The sequence below is a fragment of the Chaetodon trifascialis genome, chromosome 6 (genome assembly GCF_039877785.1).
Source record: "Chaetodon trifascialis isolate fChaTrf1 chromosome 6, fChaTrf1.hap1, whole genome shotgun sequence".
Classification (NCBI taxonomy): Eukaryota; Metazoa; Chordata; class Actinopteri; order Chaetodontiformes; family Chaetodontidae; genus Chaetodon; species Chaetodon trifascialis.
Window position 1 is genome coordinate 4,131,429 of NC_092061.1, and position 25,469 is coordinate 4,156,897.

The 25,469-nt window shown below is 44.5% G+C and overlaps 2 protein-coding genes across 2 annotated transcripts in view; both read left to right on the forward strand.

Annotated features, from left to right (window-relative positions):
• Positions 1–25,469, forward strand: part of LOC139332128 (brevican core protein-like) — a 60,296-nt gene that overhangs the window by 25,406 nt on the left and 9,421 nt on the right. The window lies entirely within an intron of this gene.
• Positions 20–23,606, forward strand: LOC139332095 (serine-rich adhesin for platelets-like). Its single transcript, XM_070963808.1, has 23 exons — positions 20–818; positions 1,779–2,171; positions 2,502–2,801; positions 3,129–3,695; positions 3,771–4,163; positions 4,494–4,793; positions 5,121–5,429; positions 5,760–6,155; positions 6,480–6,779; positions 12,672–13,253; positions 13,581–13,865; positions 14,625–15,125; positions 15,447–15,721; positions 16,043–16,091; positions 16,581–16,952; positions 17,019–17,133; positions 17,227–18,251; positions 18,576–18,875; positions 19,203–19,511; positions 19,836–20,135; positions 20,463–20,768; positions 21,093–21,547; positions 23,592–23,606. Exons 1-23 carry the CDS (start codon positions 20–22, stop codon positions 23,604–23,606), a joined length of 8,646 nt encoding a protein of 2,881 aa, XP_070819909.1.

Sequence of the window (25,469 nt, forward strand, 5' to 3'; positions counted from 1 at the left end):
AACCTCCTCTGTTACAGCTATGGCATCTCTGGATAGCACTGGGACAACAGCAGCCACATCTCTTAATACATCATCTGCAGTAACAGACATTGAAGATAAAAGTATTGAAACAACAACAAAGGAGTCCATTCCTCCATTCAGTGGATCAACCACAAAAGCTGAAACAGCATCAGTCCTCTTTACCACAGAGACAGACGGTTCTGGAGACATTACTGCAGATTTCACAGAAGAGTCAATCATTACGGCAACTACTGTCTCTTCAGTGTTGAGTACAGTTTCACCATCAGTCACAGCATTGCATGAAAGTGAAACAAGTGCTACTTCAAAAACAGCTTTTCCATCAGCTTCATCACTCTACAGTACTGAGAAACCAACATCAGGGTCAGCTGAAACACAAGGGACTGTAACCACAAGTCAGACTGAGGAAGCATCAGTAACACCAGAGAGAAGTTCTACTTTCTCAACGGCAGATGAGGACAGCTCACTTGAACAAACTACTGAGACGTCCAGCAAAGACATTACAGGTCCCACAATCTCCTCATTGTTTAGCACAGAGAAGACAACAGCACTGCCAGTCACAGAACAAGACAGTGCTGTCACAAGTCGGACAGAGAAGTCCTCAATCTCTCCTGTTACTGCAATGACAGATCAAAGTTCCATTCTCACGACAACAGATGAAGATGGCTCAAGCATCCAAACCCAAGACATGTCCAGTCAAACCTCCTCTGTTACAGCTATGGCATCTCTGGATAGCACTGGGACAACAGCAGCCACATCTCTTAATACATCATCTGCAGTAACAGACATTGAAGATAAAAGTATTGAAACAACAACAAAGGAGTCCATTCCTCCATTCAGTGGATCAACCACAAAAGCTGAAACAGCATCAGTCCTCTTTACCACAGAGACAGACGGTTCTGGAGACATTACTGCAGATTTCACAGAAGAGTCAATCATTACAGCAACTACTGTCTCTTCAGTGTTGAGTACAGTTTCACCATCAGTCACAGCATTGCATGAAAGTGAAACAAGTGCTACTTCAAAAACAGCTTTTCCATCAGCTTCATCACTCTACAGTACTGAGAAACCAACATCAGGGTCAGCTGAAACACAAGAGACTGTAACCACAAATCAGACTGAGGAAGCATCAGTCACACCAGAGAGAAGTTCTACTTTCTCAACGGCAGATGAGGACAGCTCACTTGAACAAACTACTGAGACGTCCAGCAAAGACATTACAGGTCCCACAATCTCCTCATTGTTTAGCACAGAGAAGACAACAGCACTGCCAGTCACAGAACAAGACAGTGCTGTCACAAGTCGGACAGAGAAGTCCTCAATCTCTCCTGTTACTGCAATGACAGATCAAAGTTCCATTCTCACGACAACAGATGAAGATGGCTCAAGCATCCAAACCCAAGACATGTCCAGTCAAACCTCCTCTGTTACAGCTATGGCATCTCTGGATAGCACTGGGACAACAGCAGCCACATCTCTTAATACATCATCTGCAGTAACAGACATTGAAGATAAAAGTATTGAAACAACAACAAAGGAGTCCATTCCTCCATTCAGTGGATCAACCGCAAAAGCTGAAACAGCATCAATCCTCTTTACCACAGAGACAGACGGTTCTGGAGACATTACTGCAGATTTCACAGAAGAGTCAATCATTACAGCAACTACTGTGTCTTCATTGTTGAGTACAGTTTCACCATCAGTCACAGCATTGCATGAAAGTGAAACGAGTGCTACTTCAAGAACAGCTTTTCCATCAGCTTCATCACTCTACAGTACTGAGAAACCAACATCAGTGTCAGCTGAAACACAAGAGACTGTAACCACAAGTCAGACTGAGGAAGCATCAGTCACACCAGAGAGAAGTTCTACCTTCTCAACGGCAGATGAGGACAGCTCACTTGAACAAACTACTGAGATGTCCAGCAAAGACACTGAACGTCCGACAGCCTCGTCATTGTTTAGCACAGAGAAGACAACAGCACTGTCAGACACAGAACAAGAGAGTTCTGTGACAAGTCGGACAGAGAAGTCCTCAATCTCTCCTGTTACTGCAATGACAGATCAAAGTTCCATTCTCACTACAACAGACGAGGATGGCTCAGGCATCCAAACCCAAGACATGTCCAGTCAAACCTCCTCTATTACAGCTATGGCATCTCTGGATAGCACTGGGATAACAGCAGCCACATCGCTTGATACATCATCTGCAGTAACTGACATTGAAGATAAAGGTATTAGTACTGAAACAACAACAAAGGAGGTCTTTTCTCCATTAAGTGGATCAACCACAAAAGCTGAAACAGCATCAGTCCTCTTTACCACAGAGACAGACGGTTCTGGAGACATCACTGCAGATTCCACAGAGGAGTCAATCATCACGGCAACTACTGTGTCTTCATTGTTGAGTACAGTTTCACCATCAGTCACAGCATTGCATGAAAGTGAAACGAGTGCTACTTCAAAAACAGCTTTTCCATCAGCTTCATCACTCTACAGTACTGAGAAACCAACATCACGGTCAGCTGAAACACAAGAGACTGTAACCACAAGTCAGACTGAGGAAGCATCAGTCACACCAGAGAGAAGTTCTACTTTCTCAATGGCAGATGAGGACAGCTCTATTATGACTACAACAGACGAAGATGGCTCAGGCATCCAAACCCAAGACATGTCCAGTCAAACCTCCTCTGTTACAACTATGTCTTCTCTGTATAGCACTGGGACACCAGCAGCCACATCTCTTGATACATCATCTGCAGTAACAGACACTGAAGATAAAAGTATTAGTCCTGAAACAACAACAAAGGAGCCCTTTTCTTCATTCAGTGGATCAACCACGACATTCAGTGGATCAACCACGACATTCAGTGGATCAACTACAAAAGCTGAAACAGCATCAGTCCTCTTTGCCACAGAGATAGAGGGCTCTGGAGACATCATTGTAGACTTCACAGAAGATTCAATCATCACGGCAACTACTGTCTCTTCATTGTGGAGTACAGTTTCACCATCAGTCACAGCATCATTTGAAAGTGAAACAAGTGCTACTTCAAAAACAGCTTTTCCATCAGCTTCATCACTCGACAGTACTGAGAAACCAACATCAGTGTCAGCTGAAACACAAGAGACAAGTTCTTCTTTTTCGACGGCAGATCAGGAGAGCTCAGGTGAACAGACTACTGAGATGTCTGGCAAAGACACTACAGTTCCCACAGTCTCCTCATTGTTTAGCACAGAAAAGACAACAGCACTGCCAGTCACAGAACAAGACAGTTCTGTGACAAGTCGGACAGAGAAGTCCTCAATCTCTCTTGTTACTGCAATGACAGATCAAAGTTCCATTCTCACTACAACAGACGAAGATGGCTCAAGCATCCAAACCCAAGACATGTCTAGTCAAACCTCCTCTATTACAGCTATGACTTCTCTGGATAGCACTGGGACAACAGCAGCCGCATCGCTTGATACATCATCTGCAGTAACAGACATTGAAGATAAAAGTAATAGTACTGAAACAACAACAAAGGAGGTCTTTTCTCCATTCAGTGGATCAACCACAAAAGCTGAAACAGCATCAGTCCTCTTTACCACAGAGACAGACGGTTCTGGAGACATCACTGCAGATTTCACAGAGGAGTCAATCATCACGGCAACTACTGTGTCTTCATTGTTCAGTACAGTTTCACCATCAGTCACAGCATTGCATGAAAGTGAAACGAGTGCTACTTCAAAAACAGCTTTTCCATCAGCTTCATCACTCTACAGTACTGAGAAACCAACATCAGTGTCAGCTGAAACACAAGAGACTGTAACCACAAGTCAGACTGAGGAAGCATCAGTCACACCAGAGAGAAGTTCTACCTTCTCAACGGCAGATGAGGACAGCTCACTTGAACAAACTACTGAGATGTCCAGCAAAGACACTGAACGTCCGACAGCCTCATCATTGTTTAGCACAGAGAAGACAACAGCACTGTCAGGCACAGAACAAGAGAGTTCTGTGACAAGTCGGGCAGAGAAGTCCTCAATCTCTCCTGTTACTGCAATGACAGATCAAAGTTCCATTCTCACTACAACAGACGAGGATGGCTCAGGCATCCAAACCCAAGACATGTCCAGTCAAACCTCCTCTATTACAGCTATGGCATCTCTGGATAGCACTGGGATAACAGCAGCCACATCGCTTGATACATCATCTGCAGTAACTGACATTGAAGATAAAGGTATTAGTACTGAAACAACAACAAAGGAGGTCTTTTCTCCATTAAGTGGATCAACCACAAAAGCTGAAACAGCATCAGTCCTCTTTACCACAAAGACAGACGGTTCTGGAGACATCACTGCAGATTCCACAGAGGAGTCAATCATCACGGCAACTACTGTGTCTTCATTGTTGAGTACAGTTTCACCATCAGTCACAGCATTGCATGAAAGTGAAACGAGTGCTACTTCAAAAACAGCTTTTCCATCAGCTTCATCACTCTACAGTACTGAGAAACCAACATCACGGTCAGCTGAAACACAAGAGACTGTAACCACAAGTCAGACTGAGGAAGCATCAGTCACACCAGAGAGAAGTTCTACTTTCTCAATGGCAGATGAGGACAGCTCTATTATGACTACAACAGACGAAGATGGCTCAGGCATCCAAACCCAAGTCATGTCCAGTCAAACCTCCTCTGTTACAACTATGTCTTCTCTGTATAGCACTGGGACACCAGTGGCCACATCTCTTGATACATCATCTGCAGTAACAGACACTGAAGATAAAAGTATTAGTCCTGAAACAACAACAAAGGAGCCCTTTTCTTCATTCAGTGGATCAACCGCGACATTCAGTGGATCAACCACGACATTCAGTGGATCAACTACAAAAGCTGAAACAGCATCAGTCCTCTTTGCCACAGAGATAGAGGGCTCTGGAGACATCATTGTAGACTTCACAGAAGATTCAATCATCACGGCAACTACTGTCTCTTCAGTGTGGAGTACAGTTTCACCATCAGTCACAGCATCATTTGAAAGTGAAACAAGTGCTACTTCAAAAACAGCTTTTCCATCAGCTTCATCACTCGACAGTACTGAGAAACCAACATCAGTGTCAGCTGAAACACAAGAGACAAGTTCTTCTTTTTCGACGGCAGATCAGGAGAGCTCAGGTGAACAGACTACTGAGATGTCTGGCAAAGACACTACAGTTCCCACAGTCTCCTCATTGTTTAGCACAGAAAAGACAACAGCACTGCCAGTCACAGAACAAGACAGTTCTGTGACAAGTCGGACAGAGAAGTCCTCAATCTCTCTTGTTACTGCAATGACAGATCAAAGTTCCATTCTCACTACAACAGACGAAGATGGCTCAAGCATCCAAACCCAAGACATGTCCAGTCATGCCTCCTCTATTACAGCTATGACTTCTCTGGATAGCACTGGGACAACAGCAGCCGCATCGCTTGATACATCATCTGCAGTAACAGACATTGAAGATAAAAGTAATAGTACTGAAACAACAACAAAGGAGGTCTTTTCTCCATTCAGTGGATCAACCACAAAAGCTGAAACAGCATCAGTCCTCTTTACCACAGAGACAGATGGTTCTGGAGACATCACTGCAGATTTCACAGAGGAGTCAATCATCACGGCAACTACTGTGTCTTCATTGTTCAGTACAGTTTCACCATCAGTCACAGCATTGCATGAAAGTGAAACGAGTGCTACTTCAAAAACAGCTTTTCCATCAGCTTCATCACTCTACAGTACTGAGAAACCAACATCAGTGTCAGCTGAAACACAAGAGACTGTAACCTCAAGTCAGACTGAGGATGCATCAGTAACACCAGAGAGAAGTTCTACCTTCTCGACGGCAGATGAGGACAGCTCACGTGAACAAACTACTGAGATGTCCAGCAAAGACACTCAACATCCGACAGCCTCGTCATTGTTTAGCACAGAGAAGACAACAGCGCTGTCAGTCACAGAACAAGACAGTGTTGTCACAAGTCGGACAGAGAAGTCCTCAATCTCTCCTGTTACTGCAATGACAGATCAAAGTTCCATTCTCACTACAACAGACGAGGATGGCTCAGGCATCCAAACCCAAGACATGTCCAGTCAAACCTCCTCTGTTACAACAACGTCTTCTCTGGATAGAACTGGGACACGAGCAGCCACATCGCTTGATACATCATCTGCAGTAACAGACACTGAAGATAAAAGTATTGAAACAACAACAAAGGAGTTCATTCCTCCATTCAGTGGATCAACCACAAAAGCTGAAACAGCATCAGTCCTCTTTACCACAGAGATAGACGGCTCTGGAGACATCACTGTAGACTTCACAGAAGATTCAATCATCATGGCAACTACTGTCTCTTCAGTGTTGAGTACAGTTTCACCATCAGTCACAGCATTGCATGAAAGTGAAACAAGTGCTACTTCAAAAACAGCTTTTCCATCAGCTTCATCACTCTACAGTACTGAGAAACCAACATCACGGTCAGCTGAAACACAAGGGACTGTAACCACAAGTCAGACTGAGGAAGCATCAGTCACACCGGAGAGAAGTTCTACCTTCTCAATGGCAGATGAGGACAGCTCTGTTTTGACTTCAACAGATGAAGATGGCTCAGGCATCCAAACCCAAGACATGTCCAGTCAAACCTCCTCTGTTACAGCTATGTCTTCTCTGTATAGCACTGGGACACCAGCAGTCACATCTCTTGATACATCATCTGCAGTAACAGGCACTGAAGATAAAGGTATTAGTCCTGAAACAACAACAAAGGAGCCCTTTTCTTCATTCAGTGGATCAACCACGGCATTCAGTGGATCAATCACGACATTCAGTGGATCAACTACAAAAGCTGAAACAGCATCAGTCCTCTTTGCCACAGAGATAAACGACTCTGGAGACATCACTGTAGACCTCACAGAGGATTCAATCATCACGGCAACTACTGTCTCTTCAGTGTGGAGAACAGTTTCACCATCAGTCACAGCATCATTTGAAAGTGAAACAAGTGCTACTTCAAAAACAGCTTTTCCAACAGCTTCATCACTCTACAGTACTGAGAAACCAACATCACTGTCAGCTGAAACACAAGAGACTGTAACCACAAGTCAGACTGAGGAAGCATCAGTCACACCAGGGAGAAGTTCTACCTTCTCAACGGCAGATGAGGACAGCTCTATTATGACTACAACAGACGAAGATGGCTCAGGCATCCAAACCCAAGACATGTCCAGTCAACCCTCCTCTGTTTCAGCTATGTCTTCTCTGCATAGCACTGGGACACCAGCAGCCACATCTCTTGATACATCATCTGCAGTAACAGGCACTGAAGATAAAGGTATTAGTCCTGAAACAACAACAAAGGAGTCCTTTTCTTCATTCAGCGGATCAACCACAACATTCAGTGGATCAACCACAAAATTCAGTGGATCAACCACAAAAGCTGAAACAGCATCAGTCCTCTTTGCCACAGAGATAGACGGCTCTGGAGACATCACTGTAGACTTCACAGAAGATTCAATCATCACGACAACTACTGCTTCCTCAGTGTGGAGTACAGTTTCACCATCAGTCACAGCATTGCATGAAAGTGAAACAAGTGCTACTTCAAGAACAGCTTTTCCATCAGCTTCTTCACTCTACAGTACTGAGAAACCAACATCAGTGCCAGCTGAAACACCAGAGACAAGTTCTTCTTTCTCAACGGCAGATCAGGAGAGCTCAGATGAACAGACTACTGAGATGTCTGGCAAAGACACTACAGTTCCCACAGTCTCCTCATTGTTTAGCACAGAGAAGACAACAGCACTGCCAGTCACAGTAGAAAGTGCTATGACAAGTCGGACAGAGAAGTCCTCAATCTCTCCTGTTACTGCAATGACAGATCAAAGTTCCATTCTCACTACAACAGACGAAGATGGCTCAGGCATCCAAACCCAAGACATGTCCAGTCAAACCTCCTCTATTACAGCTATGACTTCTCTGTATAACACTGGGACAACAACAGCCACATCTCTTGATACATCATCTGCAGTAACTGACATTGAAGACAAAAGTATTGAAACAACAACGGAGGTCTTTTCTCCATTCAGTGGATCAACCACAAAAGCTGAAACAGCATCAGTCCTCTTTACCACAGAGGCAGGCGGCTCCGGAGACATCACTGTAGACTTCACAGAAGATTCAATCATCAGGGCAACTACTGTCTCTTCAGTGTTGAGTACAGTTTCACCATCAGTCACAGCATTGCATGAAAGTGAAACAAGTGCTACTTCAAGAACAGCTTTTCCATCAGCTTCATCACTCGACAGTACTGAGAAACCAACATCAGTGTCAGCTGAAACACAAGAGACAAGATCTTCTTTTTCGACGGCAGATCAGGAGAGCTCAGGTGAACAGACTACTGAGATGTCTGGCAAAGACACTACAGTTCCCACAGTCTCCTCATTGTTTAGCACAGAAAAGACAACAGCACTGCCAGTCACAGAACAAGACAGTTCTGTGACAAGTCGGACAGAGAAGTCCTCAATCTCTCTTGTTACTGCAATGACAGATCAAAGTTCCATTCTCACTACAACAGACGAAGATGGCTCAAGCATCCAAACCCAAGACATGTCTAGTCATACCTCCTCTATTACAGCTATGACTTCTCTGGATAGCACTGGGACAACAGCAGCCGCATCGCTTGATGCATCATCTGCAGTAACAGACATTGAAGATAAAAGTAATAGTACTGAAACAACAACAAAGGAGGTCTTTTCTCCATTCAGTGGATCAACCACAAAAGCTGAAACAGCATCAGTCCTCTTTACCACAGAGACAGACGGTTCTGGAGACATCACTGCAGATTTCACAGAGGAGTCAATCATCACGGCAACTACTGTCTCTTCAGTGTTGAGTACAGTTTCACCATCAGTCACAGCACTGCATGAAAGTGAAACGAGTGCTACTTCAAAAACAGCTTTTCCATCAGCTTCATCACTCTACAGTACTGAGAAACCAACATCAGTGTCAGCTGAAACACAAGAGACTGTAACCACAAGTCAGACTGAGGATGCATCAGTAACACCAGAGAGAAGTTCTACCTTCTCAACGGCAGATGAGGACAGCTCACGTGAACAAACTACTGAGATGTCCAGCAAAGACACTCAACATCCGACAGCCTCGTCATTGTTTAGCACAGAGAAGACAACAGTGCTGTCAGTCACAGAACAAGACAGTGTTGTCACAAGTCGGACAGAGAAGTCCTCAATCTCTCCTGTTACTGCAATGACAGATCAAAGTTCCATTCTCACTACAACAGACGAGGATGGCTCAGGCATCCAAACCCAAGACATGTCCAGTCAAACCTCCTCTGTTACAACAACGTCTTCTCTGGATAGCACTGGGACACGAGCAGCCACATCGCTTGATACATCATCTGCAGTAACAGACACTGAAGATAAAAGTATTGAAACAACAACAAAGGAGTTCATTCCTCCATTCAGTGGATCAACCACAAAAGCTGAAACAGCATCAGTCCTCTTTACCACAGAGATAGACGGCTCTGGAGACATCACTGTAGACTTCACAGAAGATTCAATCATCATGGCAACTACTGTCTCTTCAGTGTTGAGTACAGTTTCACCATCAGTCACAGCATTGCATGAAAGTGAAACAAGTGCTACTTCAAAAACAGCTTTTCCATCAGCTTCATCACTCTACAGTACTGAGAAACCAACATCAGTGTCAGCTGAAACACAAGAGACTGTAACCACAAGTCAGACTGAGGAAGCATCAGTCACACCGGAGAGAAGTTCTACTTTCTCAATGGCAGATGAGGACAACTCTGTTTTGACTTCAACAGATGAAGATGGCTCAGGCATCCAAACCCAAGACATGTCCAGTCAAACCTCCTCTGTTACAGCTATGTCTTCTCTGTATAGCACTGGGACACCAGCAGTCACATCTCTTGATACATCATCTGCAGTAACAGGCACTGAAGATAAAGGTATTAGTCCTGAAACAACAACAAAGGAGCCCTTTTCTTCATTCAGTGGATCAACCACGGCATTCAGTGGATCAACCACGACATTCAGTGGATCAACTACAAAAGCTGAAACAGCATCAGTCCTCTTTGCCACAGAGATAAACGGCTCTGGAGACATCACTGTAGACCTCACAGAGGATTCAATCATCACGGCAACTACTGTCTCTTCAGTGTGGAGAACAGTTTCACCATCAGTCACAGCATTGCATGAAAGTGAAACAACTGATACTTCAAAAACAGCTTTTCCAACAGCTTCATCACTCTACAGTACTGAGAAACCAACATCACTGTCAGCTGAAACACAAGAGACTGTAACCACAAGTCAGACTGAGGAAGCATCAGTCACACCAGGGACAAGTTCTACCTTCTCAACGGCAGATGAGGACAGCTCTATTATGACTACAACAGACGAAGATGGCTCAGGCATCCAAACCCAAGACATGTCCAGTCAACCCTCTTCTGTTTCAGCTATGTCTTCTCTGTATAGCACTGGGACACCAGCAGCCACATCTCTTGATACATCATCTGCAGTAACAGACATTGAAGATAAAGGTATTAGTACTGACACAACAACAAAGGAGTCCTTTTCTTCATTCAGCGGATCAACCACAACATTCAGTGGATCAACCACAAAATTCAGTGGATCAACCACAAAAGCTGAAACAGCATCAGTCCTCTTTGCCACAGAGATAGACGGCTCTGGAGACATCACTGTAGACTTCACAGAAGATTCAATCATCACGACAACTACTGCTTCCTCAGTGTGGAGTACAGTTTCACCATCAGTCACAGCATTGCATGAAAGTGAAACAAGTGCTACTTCAAGAACAGCTTTTCCATCAGCTTCATCACTCGACAGTACTGAGAAACCAACATCAGTGCCAGCTGAAACACCAGAGACAAGTTCTTCTTTCTCAACGGCAGATCAGGAGAGCTCAGATGAACAGACTACTGAGATGTCTGGCAAAGACACTACAGTTCCCACAGTCTCCTCATTGTTTAGCACAGAGAAGACAACAGCACTGCCAGTCACAGTAGAAAGTGCTATGACAAGTCGGACAGAGAAGTCCTCAATCTCTCCTGTTACTGCAATGACAGATCAAAGTTCCATTCTCACTACAACAGACGAAGATGGCTCAGGCATCCAAACCCAAGACATGTCCAGTCAAACCTCCTCTATTACAGCTATGACTTCTCTGTATAACACTGGGACAACAACAGCCACATCTCTTGATACATCATCTGCAGTAACTGACATTGAAGACAAAAGTATTGAAACAACAACGGAGGTCTTTTCTCCATTCAGTGGATCAACCACAAAAGCTGAAACAGCATCAGTCCTCTTTACCACAGAGGCAGGCGGCTCCGGAGACATCACTGTAGACTTCACAGAAGATTCAATCATCAGGGCAACTACTGTCTCTTCAGTGTTGAGTACAGTTTCACCATCAGTCACAGCATTGCATGAAAGTGAAACAAGTGCTACTTCAAGAACAGCTTTTCCATCAGCTTCATCACTCTACAGTACTGAGAAACCAACATCAGTGTCAGCTGAAACACAAGAGACAAGTTCTTCTTTCTCGACGGCAGATCAGGAGAGCTCAGATGAACAGACTACTGAGATGTCTGGCAAAGACACTACAGTTCCCACAGTCTCCTCATTGTTTAGCACAGAGAAGACAACAGCATTGCCAGTCACAGTAGAAAGTGCTATGACAAGTCGGACAGAGAAGTCCTCAATCTCTCCTGTTACTGCAATGACAGATCAAAGTTCCATTCTCAGTACAACAGACGAAGATGGCTCAGGCATCCAAACCCAAGACATGTCCAGTCAAACCTCCTCTATTACAGCTATGACTTCTCTGGATAGCACTGGGACAACAACAGCCACATCTCTTGATACATCATCTGAAGTAACTGACATTGAAGACAAAAGTATTGAAACAACAACGGAGGTCTTTTCTCCATTCAGTGTATCAACCACAAAAGCTGAAACAGCATCAGTCCTCTTTACCACAGAGACAGACGGTTCTGGAGACATTACTGCAGATTTCACAGAAGAGTCAATCATCACGGCAACTACTGTCTCTTCAGTGTTGAGTACATTTTCACCATCAGTCACAGCATTGCATGAAAGTGAAACAACTGATACTTCAAAAACAGCTTTTCCAACAGCTTCATCACTCTACAGTACTGAGAAACCAACATCACTGTCAGCTGAAACCCAAGAGACTGTAACCACAAGTCAGACTGAGGAAGCATCAGTCACACCAGGGAGAAGTTCTACTTTCTCAACGGCAGATGAGGACAGCTCTATTATGACTACAACAGACGAAGATGGCTCAGGCATCCAAACCCAAGACATGTCCAGTCAACCCTCCTCTGTTTCAGCTATGACTTCTCTGTATAGCACTGGGACACCAGCAGCCACATCTCTTGATACATCATCTGCAGTAACAGACATTGAAGATAAAGGTATTAGTACTGACACAACAACAAAGGAGCCCTTTTCTTCATTCAGTGGATCAACCACAACATTCAGTGGATCAACCACAAAATTCAGTGGATCAACCACAAAAGCTGAAACAGCATCAGTCCTCTTTACCACAGAGATAGACGGCTCTGGAGACATCACTGTAGACTTCACAGAAGATTCAATCATCACGACAACTACTGCTTCCTCAGTGTGGAGTACAGTTTCACCATCAGTCACAGCATTGCATGAAAGTGAAACAAGTGCTACTTCAAGAACAGCTTTTCCATCAGCTTCATCACTCTACAGTACTGAGAAACCAACATCAGTGTCAGCTGAAACACAAGAGACAAGTTCTTCTTTCTCAACGGCAGATCAGGAGAGCTCAGATGAACAGACTACTGAGATGTCTGGCAAAGACACTACAGTTCCCACAGTCTCCTCATTGTTTAGCACAGAGAAGACAACAGCATTGCCGGTCACAGAAGACAGTGCTGTCACAAGTCGGACAGAGAAGTCCTCAATCTCTCCTGTTATTGCAACGACAGATCAAAGTTCCATTCTCACTACAACAGACGAAGATGGCTCAGGCATCCAAACCCAAGACATGTCCAGTCAAACCTCCTCTGTTACAACTATGTCTTCTCTGTATAGCACTGGGACACCAGTGGCCACATCTCTTGATACATCATCTGCAGTAACAGACACTGAAGATAAAAGTATTAGTCCTGAAACAACAACAAAGGAGCCCTTTTCTTCATTCAGTGGATCAACCGCGACATTCAGTGGATCAACCACGACATTCAGTGGATCAACTACAAAAGCTGAAACAGCATCAGTCCTCTTTGCCACAGAGATAGAGGGCTCTGGAGACATCATTGTAGACTTCACAGAAGATTCAATCATCACGGCAACTACTGCTTCCTCAGTGTGGAGTACAGTTTCACCATCAGTCACAGCATTGCATGAAAGTGAAACAAGTGCTACTTCAAGAACAGCTTTTCCATCAGTTTCATCACTCTACAGTACTGAGAAACCAACATCAGTGTCAGCTGAAACACAAGAGACAAGTTCTTCTTTCTCAACGGCAGATCAGGAGAGCTCAGATGAACAGACTACTGAGATGTCTGGCAAAGACACTACAGTTCCCACAGTCTCCTCATTGTTTAGCACAGAGAAGACAACAGCATTGCCAGTCACAGAAGACAGTGCTGTCACAAGTCGGACAGAGAAGTCCTCAATCTCTCCTGTTATTGCAACGACAGATCAAAGTTCCATTCTCACTACAACAGACGAAGATGGCTCAGGCATCCAAACCCAAGACGTGTCCAGTCAAACCTCCTCTATTACAACTATGACTTCTCTGGATAGCACTGGGACAACAACAGCCACATCTCTTGATACATCATCTGCAGTAATTGACATTGAAGACAAAAGTATTGAAACAACAACGGAGGTCTTTTCTCCATTCAGTGTATCAACCACCAAAGCTGAAACAGCATCAGTCCTCTTTACCACAGAGACAGACGGTTCTGGAGACATTACTGCAGATTTCACAGAAGATTCAATCATCACGGCAACTACTGTCTCTTCAGTGTGGAGAACAGTTTCACCATCAGTCACAGCATTGCATGAAAGTGAAACAAGTGCTACTTCAAAAACAGCTTTTCCATCAGCTTCATCACTCTACAGTACTGAGAAACCAACATCACTGTCAGCTGAAACACAAGAGACTGTAACCACAAGTCAGACTGAGGAAGCATCAGTCACACCAGGGAGAAGTTCTACTTTCTCAATGGCAGATGAGGACAGCTCTATTATGACTACAACAGACGAAGATGGCTCAGGCATCCAAACCCAAGACATGTCCAGTCAACCCTCCTCTGTTTCAGCTATGTCTTCTCTGTATAGCACTGGGACACCAGCAGCCACATCTCTTGATACATCATCTGCAGTAACAGACATTGAAGATAAAGGTATTAGTACTGACACAACAACAAAGGAGCCCTTTTCTTCATTCAGTGGATCAACCACAACATTCAGTGGATCAACCACAAAAGCTGAAACAGCATCAGTCCTCTTTGCCACAGAGATAGACGGCTCTGGAGACATCACTGTAGACTTCACAGAAGATTCAATCATCACGACAACTACTGCTTCCTCAGTGTGGAGTACAGTTTCACCATCAGTCACAGCATTGCATGAAAGTGAAACAAGTGCTACTTCAAGAACAGCTTTTCCATCAGCTTCATCACTCTACAGTACTGAGAAACCAACATCAGTGTCAGCTGAAACACAAGAGACAAGTTCTTCTTTCTCAACGGCAGATCAGGAGAGCTCAGATGAACAGACTACTGAGATGTCTGGCAAAGACACTACAGTTCCCACAGTCTCCTCATTGTTTAGCACAGAGAAGACAACAGCATTGCCGGTCACAGAAGACAGTGCTGTCACAAGTCGGACAGAGAAGTCCTCAATCTCTCCTGTTATTGCAACGACAGATCAAAGTTCCATTCTCACTACAACAGACGAAGATGGCTCAGGCATCCAAACCCAAGACGTGTCCAGTCAAACCTCCTCTATTACAGCTATGACTTCTCTGGATAGCACTGGGACAACAACAGCCACATCTCTTGATACATCATCTGCAGTAATTGACATTGAAGACAAAAGTATTGAAACAACAACGGAGGTCTTTTCTCCATTCAGTGTATCAACCACCAAAGCTGAAACAGCATCAGTCCTCTTTACCACAGAGACAGACGGTTCTGGAGACATTACTGCAGATTTCACAGAAGATTCAATCATCACGGCAACTACTGTCTCTTCAGTGTGGAGAACAGTTTCACCATCAGTCACAGCATTGCATGAAAGTGAAACAAGTGCTACTTCAAAAACAGCTTTTCCATCAGCTTCATCACTCTACAGTACTGAGAAACCAACATCACTGTCAGCTGAAACACAAGAGACTGTAACCACAAGTCAGACTGAGGAAGCATCAGTCACACCAGAGAGAAGTTCTACCTTCTCAAAGGCAGATGAGGACAGCTCTGTTTTGACTTCAACAGATGAAGATGGCTCACGCATCCAAACCCAAGACGTGTCCAGTCAAACCTCCTCTATTACAGCTATGACTTCTCTGGATAGCACTGGGACAACAACAGCCACATCTCTTGATACATCATCTGCAGTAACAGACATTGAAAACAAAAGTATTGAAACAACAACGGAGGTCTTTTCTCCATTCAGTGTATCAACCACCAAAGCTGAAACAGCATCAGTCCTCTTTACCACAGAGACAGATGGTTCTGGAGACATCACTGTAGACTTCACAGAAGAGTCAACCATCACGGCAACTACTGTCTCTTCAGTGTGGAGTACAGTTTCACCATCAGTCACAGCATTGCATGAAAGTGAAACAACTGATACTTCAAAAACAGCTTTTCCATCAGCTTCATCACTCGATAGTACTGAGAAACCAACATCACTGTCAGCTGAAACACAAGAGACTGTAACCACAAGTCAGACTGAGGAAGCATCAGTCACACCAGAGAGAAGTTCTACCTTCTCAAAGGCAGATGAGGACAGCTCTGTTTTGACTTCAACAGATGAAGATGGCTCAGGCATCCAAACCCAAGACATGTCCAGTCAAACCTCCTCTATTACAGCTATGGCTTCTCTGGATAGCACTGGGACAACAGCAGCCACATCTCTTGATACATCATCTGCAGTAACAGGCATTGAAGACAAAAGTATTGAAACAACAACGGAGGTCTTTTCTCCATTCAGTGTTTCAAGTATAAAAGCTGAAACAGCATCAGTCCTCTTTACCACAGAGACAGATGGTTCTGGAGACATCACTGTAGACTTCACAGAAGATTCAATCATCACGACAACTACTGCTTCCTCAGTGTGGAGTACAGTTTCACCATCAGTCACAGCATTGCATGAAAGTGAAACAAGTGCTACTTCAAGAACAGCTTTTCCATCACCTTCTTCACTCTACAGTACTGAGAAACCAACATCAGTGTCAGCTCAAACACAAGAGACAAGTTCTTCTTTCTCAACGGCAGATCAGGAGAGCTCAGATGAACAGACCACTGAGATGTCTGGCAAAGACACTACAGTTCCCACAGTCTCCTCATTGTTTAGCACAGAGAAGACAACAGCACTGCCAGTCACAGTAGAAAGTGCTGTGACAAGTCGGACAGAGAAGTCCTCAATCTCTCCTGTTACTGCAATGACAGTTCAAAGTTCCATTCTCACTACAACAGACGAAGATGGCTCAGGCATCCAAACCCAAGACATGTCCAGTCAAACCTCCTCTATTACAGCTATGACTTCTCTGGATAGCACTGGGACAACAGCACCCATATCTCTTGATACATCATCTGCAGTAACAGACACTGAAGATAAAGGTATTGAAACAACAACAAAGGAGTTCATTCCTCCATTCAGTGGATCAACCACAAAAGCTGAAACAGCATCAGTCCTCTTTACCACAGAGATAGACGGCTCTGGAGACATCACTGTAGACTTCACAGAAGATTCAATCATCATGGCAACTACTGTCTCTTCAGTGTTGAGTACAGTTTCACCATCAGTCACAGCATTGCATGAAAGTGAAACAACTGATACTTCAAAAACAGCTTTTCCATCAGCTTCATCACTCGACAGTACTGAGAAACCAACATCACTGTCAGCTGAAACACAAGAGACTGTAACCTCAAGTCAGACTGAGGATGCATCAGTCACACCAGAGAGAAGTTCTACTTTCTCAACGGCAGATGAGGACAGCTCACTTGAACAAACCACTGAGATGTCCAGCAAAGAGACTGAACGTCCGACAGCCTCGTCATTGTTTAGCACAGAGAAGACAACAGCACTGCCGGTCACAGAACACAGTGCTGTCACAGGTCGGACAGAGAAGTCCTCAATCTCTCCTGTTATTGCAACGACAGATCAAAGTTCCATTCTCACTACAACAGACGAAGATGGCTCAGGCATCCAAACCCAAGACATGTCCAGTCAAACCTCTTCTGTTACAGTTACATCATCTCTGTATAGCACTGGGACAACAACAGCCACATCTCTTGATACATCATCTGCAGTCACAGGCATTGAAGACAAAAGTATTGAAACAACAACGGAGGTCTTTTCTCCATTCAGTGTATCAACCACCAAAGCTGAAACAGCATCAGTCCTCTTTGCCACAGAGATAGACGGCTCTGGAGACATCACTGTAGACTTCACAGAAGATTCAATCATCACGACAACTACTGCTTCCTCAGTGTGGAGTACAGTTTCACCATCAGTCACAGCATTGCATGAAAGTGAAACAAGTGCTACTTCAAGAACAGCTTTTCCATCACCTTCTTCACTCTACAGTACTGAGAAACCAACATCAGTGTCAGCTGAAACACAAGAGACAAGTTCTTCTTTCTCGACGGCAGATCAGGAGAGCTCAGATGAACAGACTACTGAGATGTCTGGCAAAGACACCACAGTTCCCACAGTCTCCTCATTGTTTAGCACAGAGAAGACAACAGCACTGCCAGTCACAGAAGAAAGTGCTGTGACAAGTCGGACAGAGAAGTCCTCAATCTCTCCTGTTACTGCAATGACAGATCAAAGTTCCATTCTCACTACAACAGACGAAGATGGCTCAGGCATCCAAACCCAAGACATGTCCAGTCAAACCTCCTCTATTACAGCTATGACTTCTCTGGATAGCACTGAGACAACAGCACCCATATCTCTTGATACATCATCTGCAGTAACAGACACTGAAGATAAAGGTATTGAAACAACAACAAAGGAGTTCATTCCTCCATTCAGTGGATCAACCACAAAAGCTGAAACAGCATCAGTCCTCTTTACCACAGAGGCAGGCGGCTCTGGAGACATCACTGTAGACTTCACAGAAGATTCAATCATCACGGCAACTACTGTCTCTCCAGTGTTGAGTACAGTTTCACCATCAGTCACAGCATTGCATGAAAGTGAAACAAGTGCTACTTCAAAAACAGCTTTTCCATCAGCTTCATCACTCTACAGTACTGAGAAACCAACATCACTGTCAGCTGAAACCCAAGAGACTGTAACCACAAGTCAGACTGAGGAAGCATCAGTCACACCAGGGAGAAGTTCTACTTTCTCAACGGCAGATGAGGACAGCTCTATTATGACTACAACAGACGAAGATGGCTCAGGCATCCAAACCCAAGACATGTCCAGTCAACCCTCCTCTGTTTCAGCTATGTCTTCTCTGTATAGCACTGGGACACCAGCAGCCACATCTCTTGATACATCATCTGCAGTAACAGACATTGAAGATAAAGGTATTAGTACTGACACAACAACAAAGGAGCCATTTTCTTCATTCAGTGGATCAACCACGGCATTCAGTGGATCAACCACGGCATTCAGTGGATCAACCACAAAAGCTGAAACAGCATCAGTCCTCTTTGCCACAGAGATAGACGGCTCTGGAGACATCACTGTAGACTTCACAGAAGATTCAATCATCACGACAACTACTGCTTCCTCAGTGTGGAGTACAGTTTCACCATCAGTCACAGCACTGCATGAAAGTGAAACAAGTGCTACTTCAAGAACAGCTTTTCCATCAGCTTCATCACTCTACAGTACTGAGAAACCAACATCAGTGTCAGCTCAAACACAAGAGACAAGTTCTTCTTTCTCGACGGCAGATCAGGAGAGCTCAGATGAACAGACCACTGAGATGTCTGGCAAAGACACCACAGTTCCCACAGTCTCCTCATTGTTTAGCACAGAGAAGACAACAGCACTGCCAGTCACAGAAGAAAGTGCTGTGACAAGTCGGACAGAGAAGTCCTCAATCTCTCCTGTTACTGCAATGACAGATCAAAGTTCCATTCTCACTACAACAGACGAAGATGGCTCAGGCATCCAAACCCAAGACATGTCCAGTCAAACCTCCTCTATTACAGCTATGACTTCTCTGGATAGCACTGGGACAACAGCACCCATATCTCTTGATACATCATCTGCAGTAACAGACACTGAAGATAAAGGTATTGAAACAACAACAAAGGAGTTCATTCCTCCATTCAGTGGATCAACCACAAAAGCTGAAACAGCATCAGTCCTCTTTACCACAGAGGCAGGCGGCTCTGGAGACATCACTGTAGACTTCACAGAAGATTCAATCATCACGGCAACTACTGTCTCTCCAGTGTTGAGTACAGTTTCACCATCAGTCACAGCATTGCATGAAAGTGAAACAAGTGCTACTTCAAAAACAGCTTTTCCATCAGCTTCATCACTCTACAGTACTGAGAAACCAACATCACTGTCAGCTGAAACCCAAGAGACTGTAACCACAAGTCAGACTGAGGAAGCATCAGTCACACCAGGGAGAAGTTCTACTTTCTCAACGGCAGATGAGGACAGCTCTATTATGACTACAACAGACGAAGATGGCTCAGGCATCCAAACCCAAGACATGTCCAGTCAACCCTCCTCTGTTTCAGCTATGTCTTCTCTGTATAGCACTGGGACACCAGCAGCCACATCTCTTGATACATCATCTGCAGTAACAGACATTGAAGATAAAGGTATTAGTACTGACACAACAACAAAGGAGCCATTTTCTTCATTCAGTGGATCAACCACAACATTCAGTGGATCAACCACAAAATTCAGTGGATCAACCACAAAAGCTGAAACAGCATCAGTCCTCTTTACCACAGAGATAGACGGCTCTGGAGACATCACTGTAGACTTCACAGAAGATTCAATCATCACGACAACTACTGCTTCCTCAGTGTGGAGTACAGTTTCACCATCAGTCACAGCACTGCATGAAAGTGAAACAAGTGCTACTTCAAGAACAGCTTTTCCATCAGCTTCATCACTCTACAGTACTGAGAAACCAACATCAGTGTCAGCTGAAACACAAGAGACAAGTTCTTCTTTCTCGACGGCAGATCAGGAGAGCTCAGATGAACAGACCACTGAGATGTCTGGCAAAGACACTACAGTTCCCACAGTCTCCTCATTGTTTAGCACAGAGAAGACAACAGCACTGCCAGTCACAGTAGAAAGTGCTGTGACAAGTCGGACAGAGAAGTCCTCAATCTCTCCTGTTACTGCAATGACAGATCAAAGTTCCATTCTCACTACAACAGACGAAGATGGCTCAGGCATCCAAACCCAAGACATGTCCAGTCAAACCTCCTCTATTACAGCTATGACTTCTCTGGATAGCACTGGGACAACAGCAGCCACATCTCTTGATACATCATCTGCAGTAACAGACACTGAAGATAAAGGTATTGAAACAACAACAAAGGAGTTCATTCCTCCATTCAGTGGATCAACCACAAAAGCTGAAACAGCATCAGTCCTCTTTACCACAGAGATAGACGGCTCTGGAGACATCACTGTAGACTTCACAGAAGATTCAATCATCATGGCAACTACTGTCTCTTCAGTGTTGAGTACAGTTTCACCATCAGTCACAGCATTGCATGAAAGTGAAACGAGCGCTACTTCAAAAACAGCTTTTCCATCAGCTTCATCACTCTACAGTACTGAGAAACCAACATCAGGGTCAGCTGAAACACAAGAGACTGTAACCACAAGTCAGACTGAGGATGCATCAGTAACACCAGAGAGAAGTTCTACCTTCTCAAAGGCAGATGAGGACAGCTCACGTGAACAAACTACTGAGATGTCCAGCAAAGACACTGAACGTCCGACAGCCTCGTCATTGTTTAGCACAGAGAAGACAACAGCACTGTCAGTCACAGAACAAGAAATTGCTGTCACAAGTCGGACAGAGAAGTCCTCAATTTCTCCTGTTACTGGAATGGCAGGTCAAAGTTCCATTCTCACTACAACAGACGACGATGGCTCAGGCATCCAAACCCAAGACATGTCCAGTCAAACCTCCTCTGTAACAGCTATGGCTTCTCTGGATAGCACTGGGACAACAGCAGCCACATCTCGTGATACATCATCTGCAGTAACAGACATTGGAGACAAAAGTATTGAAACAACAAAGGAGGTCTTTTCTCCATTCAGTGTATCAAGTACAAAAGCTGAAACAGCATCAGAAAGTGAAACAACTGATACTTCAACAACAGCTTTTCCATCAGCTTCATCACTCTACAGTATTGAGAAACCAACATCAGTGCCAGCTGAAGCACAAGAGACAAGTTCTTCTTTCTCGACGGCAGGTAAGGAGAGCTCAGGTGAACAGACTACTGAGATGTCTGGCAAAGACACTACAGTTCCCACAGTCTCCTCATTGTTTAGCACAGAGACGACAACAGCACTGCCAATCGCATCAACTGAATCTTTAAGTACCTTTGTGAGAACAACTACCAAGCCTTCCAGCACTGTCACCCAATTTTCTACCACAACTGAGGCAGTGACAGCATCAGTATCTGAGTCAGGCAGTGGTGATTTTATTTCATCCGCATCCACAAATGAAACTCCCCTGAAAACACCAACAGCAGCTGAGCAACCCTCGATCGAACAAACTGTAGCTACAACCACATTCAGACCATCAATTACATCCACATTTACTGAGGAGGAAAGTTCAAGTAATACAGACTTTACAACAGTCACGACAAGTCCTTATACACTTAAAACCTCTGAACCCATGGCAATCCCCAGTGTCACAGTATTTACCTCAAGGGAAACCTCTCCTTATATTGACATAGAGAGCTCAACTGAGGGGGATGATTCCAGTTCAAGTCCAGACGGATCTGGTGCAGAGTTATCCACTGAGACTACCACAAGACCGCAGGATGAATTTGCTGTGGCCACAGATGAGACTGAGAGTGACATGTTAAGTGCTGCATCTGCTACTCACTCCAGTTCACTGCTTACCAAGGAATTTATGTCATCAACCCAATCACCACATATGACTAGCACTGAGACTTACATTATTGAACTGTTCAGTGGAAACTTCACAGATGACTCTTCAGGTGAGGATGACTCTTTTGATGGGTCAACGACATTTGTACCAGTCACAAGCTCTCCAGTGATGTCCACTACTGCAGCAGCTACAAAACAAACCACTTTGTCCTCTAGTGCTGTTGCTGTCACTGACGAGAGCTCAAGTGACCAAACAACAGATATGTCCACTGACGATGTTGTTACACAAACACCTGCTGGCACTGCTGCTTCTCCGCTTTACAGCACTGACAATACGAAAACAGTGTCTCCTAAAATGTACACTTCAACAGTTCAGGAGAGCTCAGCTGATATGTTCTCTCCAACGTCCTCTGTGTCATCTTCAGCTGTTTATAACACAGAGTCTCCAGCTGTCTCCACGGTTACATCTTCAGGTTTATTGGATATTGTTGAGAGTTTTGACTCTGCTGTTAGCAAACAACCCTTACTTTTGGAAACAGCGCCTTCCTCCACAGGACTAACTGAAAGGCCAGCTGAGCTGCCTTTGAGTAGTACTGCTACCTCCACATATATGAGCTCAGTGTATACAGAAGAGGTTGGTTCAGGCGACCATACCACTAATGTATTGCCTACAGTGTCTTCCCTGTTCAGCACAGAGAAACCTAAAACAACAACAGCATTGCATGAGAGTGGAATATCTGATATTCCAAAATCTGCTGTAACTTCAGCTTCATCTCTCTACAGCACTGAGAAGCCAAACATAACAACAGTATATGCCGTCACATCTACCGAAGCAGTTAGCACGTCTGTATCTGCAACTGAAAAACAAACACCAAGTCCAGCCTTGACTTCGACAGAGGGAGAGATTTCTGGTGACCAAACCACTGAGATTTTCACCTCAAAGCCATCACTAATAGACAGTGTCACATTTGGAGAAGCAACAGGTGAAACCGAAACCTTTGTTTCAGTTACACCAACCTCTGATGAGCAGGTTTCCTCACAAGAGGGTGAAATTACTCTAGATACAGAAAGCCCCGTCACTTCTGAAACAACAGATCCTCCTGTTTCGAGCACTGGGAAAAATGACATTATTGAAGCTGAGCACAGAACGCAATCCTCTCATACAACTATGTCTCCCCATACAGTTGGAGCTTCAGTAAGTGATCACACTGTAGTTGACTTCACCACAGCAAGCTCTAGCAGTGAACATAAGCAAGATGGGCTCACATTGATGTCCACCCCCATTCCCTCCATTATATATCACGGCGTTACAGATCAACAGGTCGTGATCATCACTCCCAGTAGCAGCCAGGCCAAGACTGACCTAACTGAACAAACACCTACTATGGTCCTACATGTGTCTCAACCCTCAACCAGCAAAACCATCATATTCACAGAGGATGCAAGCAATGAAGATGAGCTGTTCTCTGCAGTTACAGACAGTACAAGGGGAGGCAGCCCCGCTCCTGAGTTTTTCACCAAAGATAATAGTATAATTGATGCAGATAATATCTCCATAGTTCCCTCCTCTTCATTTTACCAAACCGTCCAGACTGAGGAAGCTGGGGGTGTCACAGCAGTTACAATGACACCAAAGTTTGAGATAACAGAAGAACCAGAGGGGTCAGCAGCTGACAGTAGCACCATCTTTTCTCCTACACCAGTAACTGTACATGCAAGCTCAGCCACTGATTCATCATTAGACTCAACATCCTCTCAATATTTGCTATCCACTTCAAAACCATCAACTGTGGGAGATCTTCTTTCTAGTATGGAGACATCCAGTGAAGAGACAATCACATCTACACCACAGGCCAACCCAGCCACTACTGTGTCCACAGTGTCAAGCTCTGAAGAAACACATGATTTAACTATACCACATACAGTTTTTCCTACTAAGACATACACCAAACCAGTTCCAGAAGTCACGATGAATGATTTATCAGGCGAGGACACTGATAATGTCACAGAGGTAGTCACTGAGATTGCCGCCTCCTCATCTTTGCCTTCTCAACTTACCTTATCTGAAACAACAGAAACAAGCTCGGTATCTCCGGTGTCCAGTGAGGAGTATATGGTCAGCACAGTTGAAAAAGCTGTTGAACCATCTGTCACTTCTGTGTTAGATACAGACACAACAAGTGATCAAACTTCTGGTATACTGACAGTTTCAACAGTGAAGGCTGAACCAATATCATTTTCAGCTACCTCACCTGAACCTGGCACTGGGAAGACTGAAATAGTAGCATCAACTACAGCTTCCAGTCTCCATGTGACAGAGCCCCTGACACAAACAGCTGCTTCTCTGCACAGTGCAATGAACATGGACCAACTGCTATCCACAACAACATTTTCTCCTCCCTACAACACTGATGAACTTTCAGTGGCAATTACCACAGCTGTAGCAGGCATGGGGAGCTCTGGAGAAGAGATCTCAGATATCACAACTGCATCACTGAAGACAGCAGCATCTGAGAGTGAAAAGACTGTTGCCACTCCAGTATCTCCTCTGTTTAGCACAGAAAAACCCACCACAATGGCCCAAGAGGATGAAACTCAAACAAGTGAGCTAACCCCAGAGGTAGCGAAAGCATCATTGTCGGAAACGGTTTCATCTCCTACTGATGGAGCAACGTCAATGCCACTGCATGAAGACAGCACAAGGGACCACATCACCTCCATATCTACAGAAGAATCAATTTCTACATCTGCAGATTCTTCCCCACATAATACTTCAAAGCCTGATGTGGTGATTCAGTTTGTCACCACCTCAGAATCAGATACAACACCGTCTGAGGTGTCTTTTCAACAGGCCAGGTCTGAGATCACATTCACTCATCATCCCCACATTGACATTTCCTCCGGAAAAACTGTGTTGGCCACAGCCAGCTCAATATTGCCCAGTGAGGAGTCAAACCAGCACTTTGGACCAAGTGATGTGACTCCCCAGACTGGAGTTGCAACCACTTCCCTGCAAGATAAGACAGCCGAAGCACCAAATGGAATACCTATAACCAAAGAAG

Excerpts from the sequence above, each read along its gene's own strand:
- LOC139332095 (XM_070963808.1), top strand. The coding sequence starts at position 20 with ATGGCATCTCTGGATAGCACTGGGACAACAGCAGCCACATCTCTTAAT. Across the intron at positions 13,254-13,580 it reads AACAGACACTGAAGATAAAA|TGTCAGCTGAAACACAAGAG; the intron begins GTATTAGTCCTG and ends AACCAACATCAG. Across the intron at positions 16,953-17,018 it reads AACAGACACTGAAGATAAAG|CATCAGTCCTCTTTACCACA; the intron begins GTATTGAAACAA and ends AAGCTGAAACAG.